This window comes from Staurois parvus, unplaced genomic scaffold (genome assembly GCF_062004578.1).
Source record: "Staurois parvus isolate SC_StPar_1 unplaced genomic scaffold, SC_StPar_1.0 ptg000071l, whole genome shotgun sequence".
NCBI classification, from domain to species: domain Eukaryota; kingdom Metazoa; phylum Chordata; class Amphibia; order Anura; family Ranidae; genus Staurois; species Staurois parvus.
In genome coordinates, this window is record NW_028317867.1 from 7,848,233 (window position 1) to 7,867,021 (window position 18,789).

Here is an 18,789-nt window from a genome sequence, read left to right on the forward strand (position 1 = left end):
ATGCATACTAGCACATTATGATATTGCCTTGCGGGGGGGGGGGGGGGGAGTTTTTAAGCTTTACTACCACTTTACAAGTGTCCCTGCAACCAGCATCAAGTTGTAACCAATCTCTGCTGGCTGCTGAGAGATACCTACTGGTGTATAATTGAGTTATATCATGCCAGTTTGAAAACAAGAGTGCCATCAGCGGGTACTGTGGCTATCCTGCATATTCCTGGCAGAAAAAAACATGGTGGGACTTTTATTTTTAAAGGTATAGCATTTTCAGCAAAAGCAGTCAGCAGTGGCAGCCTACGTGTTTTTTCCTGATAGGGTCCACTGTTCAGATACCCTTGTCATTGTAACTTAATTGTTGCTTACTTACAAAATTCTGACCATGCTTAGTGAAACATTCTGTCATCTTTTGCTAATTGTTATCTTTGTGGCAATCAGGACAAGCAATATAAAACCATGCTCTTTTGCTTTATACAGATTTTTGAAGAAGGCATAATTGATAAGCTTGTTTTCAGGAATATAATTAAATTTGACGTATGATATTCATTTATCTTGTTTTGCAGATGTTTTATTAATTAAGGTCTTATTATTTCATACAGGATTAAAAATTAAACTAATAATTGCTGAATAGCCCTTAGTCATTTCAGACAATTCAAAATGAGTTTAGTTGTTTCATGATCTCTGCGTAATACATTTTCAGTTTATTACATTTTTGCTGATAAAATAAATTGCTTTTTGTAATTTCTTTTAAAGTTTTTCTAAATATTGCTTTGAAGACAGGAATATTTATGTGACATTTGCTTGTTAAAGAGCAGCTCCACGCTTCTTCAACAAGGCATGCTAACCATTAATGTCATACACTTGCATTTAGAAATGATATATTCAAAGTCAGACACCATTTTTTTAGACAAAACAACAGGCATTGCAACTTACATTTGAACTGCCCAAAGCTTGCCACCTAAACCTACGCAATATCTCCAAAATATGCCCCTTCCTAACCAATATCACCACAAAGCTTCTAATTCTCTCCCTGGTCATCTCTTGCCTTGGCTACTGCAGTTCCCTGCTCATTGGCTTACCTCTACATAGGCTATCCCCTCTTCAGTCCATCATGAATGCTGCTGCCAGACTTATCCACCTTACCAACCATTCAGTGTCTGCTACTCCTCTCTGCTAATCACTACACTGGCTTCCGTTCACCCAATGACTTAAATTCAAAATACTAACAACAACCTACAAAGCCATCCACACCTTGTCACCCCTCCCCCAGCTACATCACAATCCTAGTCCCAAAATACCGACCAAATTGTTCTCTTTGTTGCTCCCAAGACCTCTTTCTCCCTAGCTCCCTTGTCACCTCCTCCCATGCTCACCTCCAAGAACTTTCCCAAGCCTCTACCATCCTATTGAACTCCCTACTCAAATCTGTACATCTATATCCTTCTCTGTTGATTTTTAGACGATCCCTGAAAGTTCTTCCATTCAGAAAACCTATCCTGCCCCATCTAATAACTGTACTGGTAAGCTCTAAAGAGCAGGGCCCTTTGATACCTCCTGTTTTGAATTGTATTGTAACTGTACTGTCTGCTTTCATGTTGTAAAGCGCTGCACAAACTGTTGGCACTATATAAATCCTGAATAATAGTAAAAATAATAATACATGAGAGTGTTTTGTGCTGTTCTATATTACATTTTCTGCCAACAATATTGCAGCTATAAAAAGTACATTGGATTTTGTCTGCAAGTAAAAATTCCTTTAAGCTTCAGGAAACGTCTTTTCCTTCCCTGCAAAATCCTTTATTCCGGAAAAAAATTTGCCAGCCATAGATAAGTAGTGATATCAGTCCTGGTCCAACCAATTTAATGTACAGTTCCAGGATAAATCTAATCCTGGAATTCTAATCATAAAATCACAAAAATCATCAAAATGTCCACCCTCCCTAAATGCCTAATTCCTATACTAACTAACCTGTGTAAGAACTGTATACTCACCTATTTTCAGCCTGCTCCAGCTTAGTCACTAGAGCGGTTCCCCTGTGTCAGCTACGTAGCAGCGGCTTCAGGAGAAAGGAGGGAGCACTGATAACAGATGGGCCTTAGTAACCCTATAGGTGATGTCACTGCTCGGGTACTACCAGCTGTTGTTAAGCACTCTCTCCTTTCCCTCAACTGGTGCTGGCTGTCAGGGGAGATCTCGAAACCAGATTGGAGTGACCTGACAATAGGTAAGTATACAGATCTTTCTTACACAGGTTAGTTAGAATAGATGTTAGGAGGGGGGAGGGAGCATTTTTAAGATAAGTTATCATTTTTCTAGATTTGCACTTTAAATTTCTTCATTGATATTGACATGGTTGACACCTTGAAAAGCAGAAAAATGTGAATGTTAGGGGACCCACAAACACCAATTATAAATGAAAAATATTATTTTTCTAGTGCGTGCACATTTTTTTCAACTAGGGATCTAATATCTAAATTTCCACCCAGTGCTTGACTGGAATAATTTGATGCAACGAACTGCTAGAAACTAAATAAAGTGAACAGTTCCTTTGCCCATGCAGGACAAAAGAAAAAGTTGACTCATCTCAATTTCTGCCCTCCAGCAGCTTAAACTCATCTTTCTGTCTTTTACCCAACACTCCATTCAGCCACCAGGGACAAAGTAAAATATTCAGCAGTTTTTGGTATGGAGGAGCATGCGACTCACTCCCTCTCTCAACTGTGACAGCACTGTTGTCTTGTGATTGGCCCATCACTGTTAAATGGGGCCGGGGAAAGAGTCTATAGGTCTGTTTATGTTAGGACAAGTTGGTTTAGAGTTTACACTGGGCTTTCTTTTCCCAGTCCCATCAGCTGGAGAAAGGAGAGGTGAGTATAAGCTGTTGTGAAGAGGGGAACTAAGTGGTCTTTTTTCTTTGCCCTCATTGGGAATGGAAAGTTTCACTTTAATTGTTTTCAGCTAGAAAGAAAATCTCCTTAGCTTCACCTTTTATTGAGGTGCCTTTTGTTTCCTAATACACAGATTGTGCAACTCAGTTCTTGGTTGTCTACTATTTTGTTTTGCCCTGTTTTCTTTATTTGAGTTTGATTTTTTCAAACCTGACCTCAATACTACTTACAAATTGCTAAAATTTAATGAAGTCAACACAGTTTCTTACAGTCAGCATCCAGATGCTTGAAAAGCTCTGACTTTTCTGCCTAGAATAGCATAACTGCAGACATTTGTTGTGTATTTACCAAAGGGATCACAGCTACATCTTCACCAGCTGGCCAACTGTAGAAAAAAACATATGGCATTTTTTTTTTAAGAAATCGGAACAAAAGACTCATTATATCATGTTCAGTTTTACCAGGCTTAATTGTGACTTAAAATCAGAAAATCCTTAACCTAATATTCATGTTTAGACCTAAAAGGTTTTGTAATGAGTTGACATTATGGTGAAACACAGAGTAAACTTCAGAACTAAATTCCAGCAGGCTGTTGATAGTGTAGGATGGGGAAACATCTGGACTGGGACTCTTGCAGGCATTAAGTAAAATTGCAAATACACAGTAGACCGACATGTGCAACACTTGCTAATGTGAAGCAATGTATCCTAATTGCAAAACAAAATGCTGATCCCTTGCATCAGTTTGCCATTTTGTATGTGAAATACAGTAGATTCTCCTGAAAATATTTGTATGACACGGTGAATTAGGATTGCAATATTTTCTGTTTTAACTTCATTGAACAAGATGGCTTTGACAAAAACAAAGCCTCTAAATATAACCCAGTAACAATTTTATATCAAAACAAAATAACAAAATTTCTGTGCTCAGGTGTACCTCCTAAAAAAGCTGCTAGCACAAATATAGCCTGTGATACTAAGCTTCAAAGAACATATAAAACATCAGTAGTGCAGAGCTGTGTTGCAAATAATGACAATTAAATGGCATCATAAACAAGTGTCCAAAATAAATAGAAATGTGTATATATACAAAAAGTGCATAAATGAAAAAATCCACAAAGTAATCCTGAAAGGAAAAAGTCTTGTGCAGGTACAAAGAAAAGAGTCCAGCAAAAATGTACAATCTTCCAACAATCCCACAATGGTGCAAAACCCAGTGTTTGAATCCACTCAAATCCACCAGTGAAAGAACCAAAGATATCAGCTTACCAGAAAGAACATGACCAAAACTTATCCAACAAATAGTCAGTAACCACTTTGGGAGTTTTTTAAGGCCACCCTCCAGCCTATGGATGACCACTGCTCCAGACACTTGAACCCCAATGTCACTCAACAAGTGAAAACACTTCCATAGTATAAAGCCCCATAAAAAAGTTTGTTATAAAAATAGCTTATATAGGGGCCTTGGCCGACGTTGGAAGGCTGAGGACGCACACTGCCGAGCTCTGTGTCTTCCCATTGTCTACAGGCTTTTCTCCAGCTCACTAAAGCCCGCAATCTTCATGTTGGCACACAACTCTCATTCAGCAGACCCCACTGTGCCTTCACAGGGCTCCATCCAGTGCTATCTCCTCTGCACAGCGCTGCTGGAGTCCCACTCTGAGAAGGACAAGATGGCGCTGGGCAAAACTCCAGCGAGGCTCCGGTCCACCTCCTCTTCCCAGATGGCTAACTCCTCTCACTCAGATAAGACCAGCGCACTCCCCGCTGCTTCTCAGGAGACACCAGCTCTGCCGGACACTGCTGCCCTGTCCTCAGCTGCTCCAACTAGAGATGGCCTGTCTCCACTGTCAGCTGCTATGCTAGGGGGATCCCTGGGCTCAGAGACTGTGGCCCTCCTCTCCGCTTTGAGGGCGGATTTTGAATCCTGGGCCACTAAGATGGAGTCTTCTCTCCATACAGAGTTAGATGCCCTGCAACAACAGGTGTCAGCCTCGAAGGCTACTGTGTCAGCCTTAACTCAAAAGAGGATCATGAGTCGTGCATCTTAGCCTTGGAAACTGCATCGAGGATAGCGAAAACCGGAGCTGCAGAACCAATATTCAGCTAAAAGGCATTCCTAAAGCTACGACAGATACTGACTTGAAACCTACAGTAATTGCTTTTCATAACCAGGTTCTGGGCAGGGAGGTCACATCTCCTTTTGAATTAGACAGAGTACATTGCGTTGGGGGTAATGGGGGAGACTGCACTAATCACCACAGAGATGTTCTTTGCCAGGTCCACTACTAAACCTTAAAGGAGGAAATCATGCACAAAGCATGGTGATTGGACCCTGTGGATTTCGATGGCTCCTACATCTATCTCTTCCCAGACCTTTCTCAGAACATTCTACTGTATATATGTGCTGAGTGGTCCGACCCCTTCTTAACCTGATTCATCAAGCTGGTGCTTCATAAACTTGGGTCCTCCCCTTCAGCATCAAAGTGACTCAAGGTGACTGCAAATGTATCCTGTTGGACCTGGAACAACCCCCAGCTTTCTTTCACTTTCTTTAACAGGACCCTATCATAGTTCCAAATTGGATGGACCCTCCAAAAGATTGTGGTCAAGTGGTGGGGTCGGCTCCTCTCCCTCAATGCAGCAGACACCTCAGATTTCGGTCTACATCCACTGATACTAGACCTCAATGCCCATTGTCACCAGAATCCTGATTGGACACTATCAACAAGGGCTCTGATCTATACCATGTTGCCTTTCAATTTTCTAATTCCTCCTGATATGGCTGTCATGCCACACTAAGTTCAGGTTTGTTCATGATAGATGCTGTCTGATAGGATGTATTACGTTAAAGGTTGAACACTCTGACATTCAGGAATTTTATAGTTTCTTAATATAACATTAGTCTGAACGCAGTTGCAACTCCTGCTTTCAGTACACTGCTAAAACAAAAATAAGGGGAGTATTAATGTGACGTTTTTGTGTGCCCATTGATTTATACACTGGTTGGGTCCTGTCCACCAAACCCCACTTGTTGAACCCCTAATATTGTATACCTCTGACTTTTTCTCTTGACACAGAGCTTTTTGAGTAATAACTGAGGAACTTGATATGTCTAGACTTTATGTTTTACTATGTTATGATTTAAGTGGCCTCCTTTACAGTTGACCATATGAACCCACTCTGCTGTGGTGAGCCCTGGACCTGCGTGATCCCTCTCATGATACTGCACCTTTGTTAACATGTTCCGATTAATGGTCAGTCCTGGGCCACCTGGGGACTTGTGAATATTGGCAGTTATTTCTACTATTTTCTTGTAACCTATGGCTTCAATTCTTGGGTACCCCTTACGGCCTGTGGCTGACCCTCCCTAAGTATGGCCCCAGCTGCCTTTTCAAATCTGCTTTTGCGATCCAAACCTTACCATCATGTTCTACCATGGACCTTGTATTGCTTCTTTGCAGGTTGTGTTTATTTTGGGGGCCCTTTCGCTATAATCCTACTGCTGAGTGCCAGTACATATAGTTCTTGTTTCATTTACGAGACTGGTTGTCCATCTCCATGCTGTAATACTGATACATGATTCATATACTTGTTGGGCATATTTCCTGTGATTATGTCATGTATGTTTGCTATTGGGAACACATCTCAAATTTTTCCTTCTTCAACCTCTCTCCCTACATAGGACCTGCACAGTTTGTGTCTACTACATGATAATTCGCACAGTGCCCTGTGTCACAGGCACGTTTTAGTTTTTCTTGTGACACTATCTTGAGTGTGTCTTAGAACTTTATCTTGGTTTCTTCTTCTGTTTCTCATCCTCTCTTCCCTTTCCCTTCCTCCTTGTTCCCTCCCCTTCACCCCCCCACCTCTTCTTTTTTTTCCCTTTTTTCTTTCCCCTACCCCACACTCCATAATACCGCACACAACTGTGATTCGACTTAAGTTGAAACTATGCTTATACAATGTCAGATGCTTTAACATTGCTACTAAGAAAGGACAAATCCTCTACCAAACGTACAAACAAAAAGTCAATATACTCCTTTTACAAGAGACTCATTTTGAAGCTAACTCAGTCCCTTCCTGTTCTAATAGGTATTGCAATAGATGGTTCCATAGTACCAATCCTGCTCAGAAAGCCAAAGGAGTTTCTGTCACTTTTCATAATTGATTTGAATTGATTGATTATATGGCCTACCCTCAGGTACTATATGTCTTTGTGAAGCTCCCCCTATGAGGGGTCTAATTTTACAGTGGCCAACTTGTGCTTACCAAATGTAAATCAGATTCACACTGCTCTACGGATCTTGAAGATATTGTCCGGTTTTATGGAGGGGAAACTCATCTTGGCAAGGGACATCAATATGATCCTCTTAGATCCACTGTTAGATTCCTCTACCTCAAGCTTTTTTCTTAACTGAAAGTGTTGAAATGCATATTATACGACTTCCACCTGATTAGTGTTTGGAGGGTGCTACATCCCAAATCCAGAAACTACACCTATTTCTCCCCGACACTGTTGGATTGGTAACCTGAATATAATATATGGTCTGATCAGACCACTCACCTGTCTACATAACATTTCTGATAACCTCCATGCCACTGAAGGAATGGCTGTGGCACATTTTTGACAAATCCAACCTGCCTTACACGCTTTTCGGAGACTATTCCAACGTCCTGCAATGGGATTTTTTAAAAGTAGTTTGAAGGGGAAATGTATACAAATGGGCACCCATCTTAAAAAAGAACGAGCAACCTCCATATTGCTCATACTCTCACAGACAAACTAGCATTGCACCAATACAAATTTGGTGACAAATGTTTATGGTCCTTGGCACATTCTATTTATCCACATCTCCAGGGACCATATGGAGATAAGATAGCTTCACCCTCTTCTATAACTATGGCGTTCAGGGAGTTTTATCAATCCCTCTATGACATCCCTTCTGAGCAATCTCCAAACTCTGCAGCTGCCGATGAGGGCTAACTGACTTCCTATATTGTGGAATGCCTATTACTCACCTTAGACAAAGACATAGCTAGTGATCTGGAAAACCCTCTTTGTGAGGTAAAGGTCACTATGGCCATAGCTGACACCCCAACTGACAAAAGTCTGGGCCCTGATGGTTTCACACCCAAGTTTTATAAACTAGTTTCCCCTCTTCTTACTCCTTTTCTGATGTTCTGAAGTATTTTACTCTCTTGCAGAGGGCTCAATCTTCCCCTTGCAAATGATTGAGACACATATCTCTCTCATTTCGAAACCTGGCAAATTCTGCAGTTCTCTAGCTGGTCTAAAACCGATTTTGACGGAAAGGGACGCTTTTTGGACACCATGGACGTTTCTCAGTTTCCAGGGCAGAAAGAACAGTAAAAATGTAGGCAGGGCACAGGACAAAGCACTAGGGCCAAAATGTATGTGAAATGCTTTGATACAGTAATGTTATACTATGTGATTTTAGTGATTTTAGGGAATGTCACTTTTTGGCATTTTCAAATTTCCCGCCGTTCTGTCCCCCGTACGTCCCGACGCTCGCAGGGGACGGAACCCAGATGACAGATGCCGGCATCCGCCGGATTACATTGCCGGGGACACTGCAGGAGGGACATCGTGGAAGCTCAGGACAAGGTATGTGATCGAGGGATCGCGGAGCAGCGCCGCATGGTAAACCCGAGTGTAGCTCGGGGTTACCGCTCGTGGTACTGAAACTTTACCCCAAGCTACACTCGGGAATACCGCCAGGGAGGTTAAATCTGTGAAAAAAAATATTCTTGGCTGCAGCCAGAGCGGTCATCCCTCAGCATTGGAAGTCGACTTCCGTGCCATCCCGGGGGGAATGGGCCAATGAGTTGGATTCCATCCAGGATCTGGAACGACTGTTGGCACAGGAAGCAGTAAAAGAAGATCAATTCTCTGTCTGGACCACGTGGTCTATGTTCCGATACTCATCTGAGTTCCTGGTCTAGGTTAACCATGAATTCACCCCCTCTCCTGTGCTGCCTGATGGACTGGTCCTCTCCTCCTTTCTAGCCCCGTCATGATTCTTTCCACTTATGTGCCTTGTCACTCCTTTTTTCCTTTCCTTGCTGCGATTTTGCTTGATGATCTACACCCTCCATCCTGCGAATATGTTACTTATGTTATTTAAGCCAGATGCCTGTCTGAATGTCATCCCTCCTTCAAAAGCAGTTGGATGCAGAGTAACCCACGTCTTTCATACTTACATGCTGTTTTGTTTCTGTATGTACTTTTGAACATATATCATACTATGTACGCATTTGTACCTCACAGTGGAATTTACCATAAATTATATACTCTATGTGTGTTCTAATAAATTATATACTCTATGTGTGTCTAATAAAAAAAGATTGAAAGTTTATACACTTACAACATAGCAGGACCAGAATTGGCTTTACAGCACAAATACAGCGTTCCAATTTTTTAGCAGTTTTGAGGAAGGCGTATCCTTCTATTTGTTTTTGTAATAAAACGTTTTGTGTTTTAATGTTTTTTTATTTTTTGTACAAAAATTGTATCCCTATCCCATTTCCCTCCCAATGGGTATAACAATTGATCCATACATGATACATAAATGATTTTATCTGCATGAAGTTTACAATAGTTTGATTCTTATGAGGAATCTCCATATGATCTTCTATTTGGTGGGCTAATAATAAATAATAATAAATAGAAATCTTTTTTTTTTTTTGCAGTATTTATTGTACAAACCCTCCAACATCACCACTCCATTACTGAACACTACTGATGAACTCTGCTTTTCTGATTACAGTCACATGACATTTAACCAAACCCTTCACAAGAGCTAATTTATTAAACTCATAAGATTATAATCAGGAAGACAAAGAGATGAACAAAGCAGGAGTTAGCTGCTGGAGTGGGTCATTTTGGAGACTCTGATTGGAGAAACAAATCTTGTAGAAAATCTGTTGTGTAATAAAAGCTCATATTGTTAAATTCAAATGCTAATGTTAACTGATTAAAATAAAATACCAAAGATATGGGCAATGAAATGAACTTCTTCCTTACTGAGGTCTGTTAAAAAAGCAAGCAAACACAATATATTAAGCTTTTATATCTGTTCAGAGTATAACATTCCCCTCTTTCAATTAAAAAAAAGATTAGATAGATAGATAGATAGATAGATAGATAGATAGATAGATAGATAGATAGATACAGTTGTGACCAAAATTATTCAACCCCCAATGCTGTAAAGGGGTTTAGGGACTATAGTGTACATTTGGAATTGTATTCAGAATCAAATCCTACAAGGACGTTGTAACTACCCAAATGCAACTAAAATGACATCAATTGTTTATGTAATACAGTAGTAAATGGTTCTTATGTGGTTTCTTCATTGCCACAATTATTCAACCCCTTAAAGACTACCACTCTGAAGAACAGAGGTTCATACAGGTGCTTTCCATCAGGTATTGAAAACACCTGTGGATGTCACCGAGCAGCAATCAAGCATAATAAGCACCAATTAGGCAGCTTTAAAATGACTGTGATACTCAGCTCCTTCTAGACATTTACTGGTGTGGTTACAAACATGGTGAAGGCAAGAGAATGGTCCAGGAAGACAAGAGAAGAGGTGATTTCTCTTCACAGGAAGGGCAATGGCTATAAGAAGATTGCAAAGATGTTAAACATACCAAGAGACACCTTAGGAAGCATCATTCGCAAATTCAAGGCAAAGGGCACTGTTGAAACGCTACCTGGTCGTGGCAGAAAGAAGATGCTGACTTCGACTGCTGTGCGCTACCTGAAGCGTAGAGTGGAGAGAAGTCCCCGTGTGACTGCTGAGGAACTGAGAAAAGATTTGTCAGATGTGGGTACAGAAGTTTCAGCCCAGACAATAAGACGCACACTGCGTAATGAAGGCCTCCGTGCCAGAACTCCCAGGCGTACCCCCTTGCTGTCTCCAAAGAATAAGAAGAGTCGACTGCAGTATGCCAAAAGCCATGTGGACAAACCACAAAAGTTGTGGGATAGTGTTCTGTGGACTGATGAAACAAAATTAGAACTGTTTGGGCCCATGGATCAACGCTATGTTTGGAGGAGGAAGAACAAGGCCTATGATGAAAAGAACACCTTGCCTACTGTGAAGCATGGTGGAGGGTCAATCATGCTTTGGGGCTGTTTTGCTTCTGCAGGTACAGGGAAGCTTCAGCGTGTGCAAGGTACCATGAATTCTCTTCAGTACCAGGAGATATTGGATGGAAACGTGATGCAGTCCGTCACACACCTGAGGCTTGGGAGACGTTGGACCTTTCAACAGGACAATGATCCCAAGCATACCTCCAAGTCCACTAGAGCATGGTTGCAGAGGAAAGGCTGGAACATTTTGGAGTGGCCATCGCAGTCACCAGACTTAAATCCGATTGAGAACCTCTGGTGGGACTTAAAGAAAGCAGTTGCAGTGCGCAAGCCTAAGAATGTGACTGAACTGGAGGCCTTTGCCCATGAAGAATGGGCGAAGATACCCGTAGATCGCTGCAAGACACTTGTGTCAAGCTATGCTTCACGTTTAAAAGCTGTTATAACTGTAAAAGGATGCTGTCCTAAGTACTAAGATTGAATGTCACTTGGGGGTTGAATAAAACTGATAATGCTGTGAGCACAGAAAAGACATTTGTGGTTATTTCATTATAACTGTTATGTTATATTTGTCTGACCTACAAGTGCCTCTTTAATGTAAATGTAAGCAAGATGACTGAATGATCAAAAGCAATGTCAAACTGGCCAAAACACTCAATTTCAGTGGGGGTTGAATAATTTTGGTCACAACTGTAGATAGAGTAGATAGATAATATTTGCACTTTTTAGGACAACTCCATTGTCTGTATCATTTAAAATACACCTATGATAAAAATTATAGACCTTTCATTACTTTGTAAGTGGTAAACTTACAAAATCTGAAGGGAATCAAATAATTATTTTCCCCACTGTAAAATTACTGTGTTTGAAATAAAAGTACAGCTTATTCAGTAAATAAACTACATTTGCTCTGTGTAATTGTATTCTTCATTACAAATGGAATAATAAGGACTGTATGTGTTAAGGATATGTCAGCTATACATGAGAACAGGTAACCACACCCCTTTCCCTCATAATAATTCAAAAGCTTCTTGCCAACATGCATTTTCAGTTATGGGCAATGCTGATCCAGAAGCATAGATTGAAGCGCTTGATCAATGTTCTCCTGATGTTATGTCATTTTATCTATAAATGAAGAGATTGTGTATTTTTGGAAGGCAGTGGTTTGCAACAGTTCCCTGAAGATGCTGCTGGAGAAGAAACACTTTGTGATGATCCAGAAGCAGCAGAAGGAGAGCTTCTCAAATGTGAAATCAATAGGGAAAAGCTACTTGCACTTTCATTCTTTCATTCATTTCATGAAGTATTGTTAATGTCTTTAGGGCACATCTGGCATGTAAGGATGTGGAAATTGCAGCTTTGCTCTTAGCATAAATTGCACTGTGGAAATGTTTCCAAACTGTAGATGTTAGATACACCATTTTACTGAGAGGAGGAAAAGAAAAAACAATTATTTGATCAGACCATAGGTAAACATTATGCTCTGATCGTGGAGAACAGTAATAGGAATAATTGAAAGTGTATAAAGATAAACAAATTTGTCACATTTACCCTCTTATCTGTCAATGAAGGTTTGAGAGGACAGCAACTATCATCTACTCTATCCAACAATCGTCCAGCTGTAGGAAGTACCAGATGGAGCCCAAAAGCAAACCAAACTGGAGCCTTTTCTCTGCAGTGCCCTCTAGTGGCAGAAATGCATATTATTATTGTCTGGGAACTGCACTGAAAAGTACAGTGTTACTTGAATTCCAGGGTTTGCTTGTCTTCAGCTAAGAAAACTTGCAATAATTTAAGACTTCACATGACGTCTCAGAAATCTTCAATTAAGGTCTTCATGTTATATAGTTTGAATACCATGTAATGCATATATATATGTACATATATATATATATATATATATATATATATATATATATATATATATTATATATATATATTAATCACTGTAAAAGAGCATATTCCACACTTCTTTCTTTTTTTGCCATTTTTCCCCGAAAAAAAACCAAACATAAAAAGGCTCTGAAAACACTGAAAAAAAAACAGTTTTTCTCCCAATTTTTCTGTTTCTTTTTCCAGGCCTTCCCATCTCTAGTACTACCTCAATAAACCAAAAAAAACCTTCCCGTATAACAGCTGGGCAGTTGGTACTTTCTGAAGGAAGTCAGCAAAGGCAGTCCCCATATATCTCTGATGTCAGGTTTATTCTAAATTGTAATGATTATGAAAAACAGCTGCAATCATTTTAAGAAAGCTGTTTTACAAATACATCCCATTTTCCATTGTGACAATAATAAGTTGTGTCATTTGTCACCTCAGTGTTTTTCTGTGATAGTTGACTCTACAATTGTGGTTGTATTGTTGCAAGGGGTATTTATTGATCAGGGTACACCAGTGTTTCCCCACCTATTTTCAGCCAAGGCACCCTTTCAAACTCTGCACAATCTTGAGGCACCCCAATCTATAATGTGAAAAGCTAAACTAATAATACTTAGACATACTGCAGCAGCATCTACACACGTAGGACACCCAACATTAGAGGTGATTTACTCTTCTAAAGTGAATATACTTTTGCACAGTGGTACTGACTAGAATTCCATGGATTCACCTTCTCCCTCAGTTTCTCTCCCTCACTTCGCAGTGTAGGCACCCAACATCCCCCTTATCAACTAATGAAGTCATTAGTTGTTAAGATGCTGGTGGCTAGAATGGTAATGAAATGGTGTGCAATGAAAACCTGTGGCTTTGTGTAACTACCCACTGGCTTTTATAAAATTTTTGGGCAATTTTTAGGCGTTTTGCCAAGGCACCCCTGAAGAAACCTGAAGGCACCCTGGTTGAAAAAGGCTGGGCTACACTATGATGCTATTCTGTATTCTGATGGAATTCAACGCTCATAATTTGGTAAACTAAATGCTGCAGAACTATTTGGTTGCCTGTTGTTTAAAATAAAAACTCTGTTAAAAATGGATTAGAAGTGGACTTTTTATCTTTTGGGCTTCCAGAAATAAGTAAACAAACAAAAAAAGTGTTAGAACAATTTCAAAAACTTTACATGGCTGATATGGATTGCATTTGCTGTGCTTCGCTTATCATATTTTGGCATATTTTGTGTTTCTTTAGTACTTGTATTAAATGTAAAATAGTAAAAATGTCCTGTTAAAATAATAAATAGTCATCTTTTTGGGACATTTATCCTGTCTAACACAAAGTAGGTTTTGGGGTTGATTTACTAAAACTGGAGAGTGCAAAACCCGGTGCAGCTGTGCATGTTAGCCAATCAGCTTCTAACTGCAGATTGTTTAACCATCTCCCGCCCGCCATATAAGGAAATGACAGATAGGCAGCGGTTCTCTCATTCTGGGAGGACGTCATACATGCGCTGCAATCGTTGGTGCGCTGTGTCCCTGGGACACAGTGGATCACCGATCAGCGGAAAGAGCCGATGATGTCAGCTCTGTCATGTGATCAGCTGTGTCCAATCACAGCAGATCGCATATTAATTAGGAAATGTCGGTTATTGGCATTCCTCTCCTACCGAGCTGTCACGCTGACAGCTTGTGAGGAGAGGAGAGCTGGTAATCGGCATTCCTCAGAGGGGACATGTACACTGATCATCAGGGCACTGATGACCAATGCCCTGATGATCAATGTAGCCCCATCAGTGCCACCTGTCAGTGTCCATCAATGCCACCTGCCAGTGCCACATCAATGCCACATATCAGTGCCTACCAGTGCACATCAATGCCACATATCAGTGCCCATCTGAGCTGCCATTCAGTGCCAACTATCAGTGCCAGTCAGTACCACCTATCAGTGCCAGTCAGTGCCGCCTATCAGTGCCGCCAATCAGTGCCGGTCAGTGCTGCCTATCAGTGCCAGTTAGTGCCGCCTATCCGTGCCCATCAGTGCTGCCTATCAGTGCCAGCCAGTGCTGTCTAACAGTGCCAGTCAGTGCCGCCTATCAGTGTCAGTCAGTACTGCCTATCAGTGCCGCCTATCAGTGCCATATATGTGTATTGCCTTTCAGTGCCCATCAGTGATGGCTGTCAATGCCCATCAGTGCAACTTACCAGTGCCTCCTCATCAGTGCCCATCCATGCTGCCTATCAGTGCCCATCACTGCAGCCTATCAGTGCCCATCACTGCAGCCTCATTAGCGTACATCAGTGAAAGAGAAAAATCACTTATTTACTAAATTTTATAGCAAAAACTAAGAAAAAACTTTTATTTTCAAATTTTTCAGTTGTTTTTGGTTTGTTTAGCAAAATATAAAAAACCTAGAGGTGAAGTACAATGTTGCATGACCGCACAATTGTCATTCAAAGTGCGACGGTGCTGAAAGCTGAAAATTGGCCTGGGCAGGAAGGAGGTAAAAGTGCCCAGTAGACAAGTGGTAATTAAGCTTTGACAAACAAAATTAAAAAAAAAACTGGAAACTGTTAGGGAGAGCTGCAAATTCTGTATAGGCAGAGATCCTGTGCTATATTGTGGATTGCAATGCTATCCACAATATAGCCCTGAGCCCTGATGAAGTCACGTGACATTGTGACGTAACGCGTCGGCGTAGCGCGGTGACGTATTTCCGGCGTGGCGGCCATCTTGGTACACCTGTGGACTCAGCTGTACACCCAACTTACATACACATATCCTCATTTGAGAGCATGAGGGTTTAATGTGGACTGGCTGCTACTGATATTTCATCTACACTTGGAGAAGAGCTGAGTGGGAATATTGTATCCTGAGAAGTGGTTTTGGAGTGCTGTGGTGCCTGGAGGATCTGTGAGAGAGATCCATACTGCTCTGTGACCCGCAAGGGTCGAAGTGATGAGGTGAGAGGCTAATCCAGAAGGTGGTTGGATTCACAAGTTATCTACACCCAGATACCTGCACGTTTTGTTTCACCTGTGGTCACCTTACAGCATATTGGAAACACAGTTTACCAAAACCAAAATTTCTTCACCTTTTAATATTCCATTATTGGACTTTTTTCACCTTAATATTCCATTATTGGATTTTGAGTTTTGTGTGTATTATTTAGATTGACCTCACTTCACATTTTGCACGTGTAATATATGTATGTGCATTTTTATGCACATGCGTATTGATTTTAGTTTGTGTTTTGCCATTATTTTTGTGTTATCACTAAGCACAATTTTTTATTATATCTATTATTATTGCTATTGTTTTATTTAAGTTATTTAATTCCACATTCACTTTAATTAGTTTGAATATAGCGCAGCATTTATATGGTTTTTTATTGTCACTATATTGATTTATGTCATTGGATTCCACATTCACTTTTATTTTTGAATGTAGCGCAGCATTTATATGGTTTATATTCACTTGATCACTGGTATATGATTTAATGCTAGCAGCTGTTTGGGGTTCATTTATTTTATTTGATAATTGTTTAAACACATTATTTGGAGCGCAGGAGGGTCACACCACTAATGCTAGATTACATATTCTTTGGTAACCATCCCCCTTCATGTTTCCATAGATCTAACAGTGCTTTTTTGGACAACTTGTTAAAATATATAGGCCTTACAGTGGAGGCTTTAGATTATTTTTTTTGTTGGAGCCGCTTTTAAGTTCAGGTTGTGCAGTATATACATGTTGAATTTTAATCTCTGACACAGATCAGCCTTCTGCTTCAGCCTTTTACCTTGTGACTTGCTGCATAGTGAATTTACTTCAAACTGATCACCAAGGAAAAGGAGAGGAGGAAACACCTCCCTCACCTTTATGTCACATCTAAATCCAGGACTATTTTTAACAGAATCAGCAAAAAGAAAAGCTCAGACATTAACCAGAAATTTCGGAGCTTTGCCTATCAGAGTCAACCTTGGCAGGAAGGATTGGGGGGCCGTTACAGGTACAGAGTACAGGCACTTTATAGATGGACTCTGTAAAGATAAATGTTGGCGATTTTGTGAAAAGTATACTGGTTTTGTATATTGCGACATATCAAGTAGTTATTCTTGCAGACTTGTAAACTAATTGAAAGGTACGCTTAAAGCCAGAGGTATTCAACTTGTTTTTCTGTTGACTAACAGTCCAATTTGCCAAAAAATCACAAAGTTTTTAAATGATTAAATACTAAAGTGGCTGGTATGGAGGAATAGGGTCCATCAACCTGCCATTTGTACCTGCTACAGCTAGTAAATAAAGCAACCCATTGTGCCTCTTCTGCCCGGGTTTGTGCTTGTAAATTGAAAAGTGGGATCCTGTCTATCTACTGTATCTGTCCATCTATCTATAGATTGATAAATCAATCGATCTATCTAAAAATTGTAAACATCCAGCAAGAAAGAAGAAATAAACCCTGTTTCATGCTCACTAACTCAAATTGGTGTACTAGAAATGTAATTTATGCTTGGCATTGTACTGCTGCTGAGATGTAAAATTCTGATGGTTAATTTAGAAATGCATGCAAGCAGAATTTTAAAAAGTAAGAAAATGGCCTTTATAGTTTACATTTTTTTAGGTTTCTTCAATAAATGTGTTTTTATTCAACATGCACAGCACATAAAGCAAAATATATATTTTTCTCTTTTCAGAGTTACATTCATGGAAGCAGCCAGGCACAGTTTGTCGCAGAATCTCACATCATTCTACTACTGAGTATCCTTTCTATTGTAGAAAATTGTATTTATGTGTTTATGTTACAGTTTGTTTTTAGGATAAATACAATTATGCATGCACTACTGTAGTTTAAAGCAAGATAGGTGCTTTGGTAAACATGGCATTTGAAATCATATTTAGGTAATTGAGTTTGTGATGTCATGTTGCATAAACCTACATACGAAGTCATACTTACTGCTCAGTCTGTGTGGCTTATTCAGTACAACAGTACAAAGAACACTGTGAATACACAAAGAAATGCATAGTGACCAATCTATAATCATCTATGTGAACTGATTACTGTAAATGCAAATCATTTTTAATTGCTTTAGGCTACAGCACTTTGCAGATCCACATCGCTTTTTGGTCTGTTTTAAAGAATAAGCCTCTATATGAGTGGTTAGAAAATGTAGAATATACTGAAAAATAAGGCAACAGTTTCAGTGGCTTTTTCTTGTTATTATGAGCCGATATCTATATGACTTGCGAGCCAAGTTGTATCCACCAAATAACTACCCCTCAAGACGCCAATATGGACACAGTATATCTCAAGTATATCTGGATCGCACACACCCAACACACAACTACCACTGTGTACATAAAATTAATTTTCCATATTGTGTTGCGCTCCTATTAATAAGTATCTCTTCTATACCACTGGTCCCTTAATAGCACCCAAAATTAATAATGTATGATCAAATAGTCTAATTAACAAAAAAATATATGTATAAAAAATATGAAAAAGCACATGTGTATACAATTACTCAAAAAATCTTAATATGAATAATCACTTATATGAAAAATAACTAAATGTGAATACTAGTACACTCTTCAAAAGTACATGATGTTGTAACATAAACGTGATAACAAATCAATAATACACCATGATTAGTGAAAAAAAAGAAGAAAAAATATATAAAAAATATATGTGATAAAAAATATATATATATAATATCAAAAAAATATATATATGTGTACTACAAATTAATAAATGTGTAAAAAATATATATAATAATGTCCTTATAATACAGTGACTCTGTGCTTGATTTAATCTTGAATCGGTGACTTTTTGTGAATCCGTGACTGTATATGAATCCGTGACTCTTTGTGAATCCTCTAATTAGTGCAGATGTATGCTCACCTCCTTATCTGCCTGCA

General features: G+C 39.6%; 1 protein-coding gene across 1 annotated transcript in view; it reads left to right on the top strand.

The window, feature by feature from the left end:
- The window catches only part of TUSC3 (tumor suppressor candidate 3), a 358,515-nt gene that overhangs the window by 298,264 nt on the left and 41,462 nt on the right, over positions 1 to 18,789 (top strand). Inside the window, exon 7 of the mRNA XM_089669302.1 lies at positions 17,568 to 17,631. Within this exon, the coding sequence (XP_089525428.1) occupies positions 17,568 to 17,631 (64 nt within the window). The remainder of the gene's footprint in view (positions 1 to 17,567; positions 17,632 to 18,789) is intronic.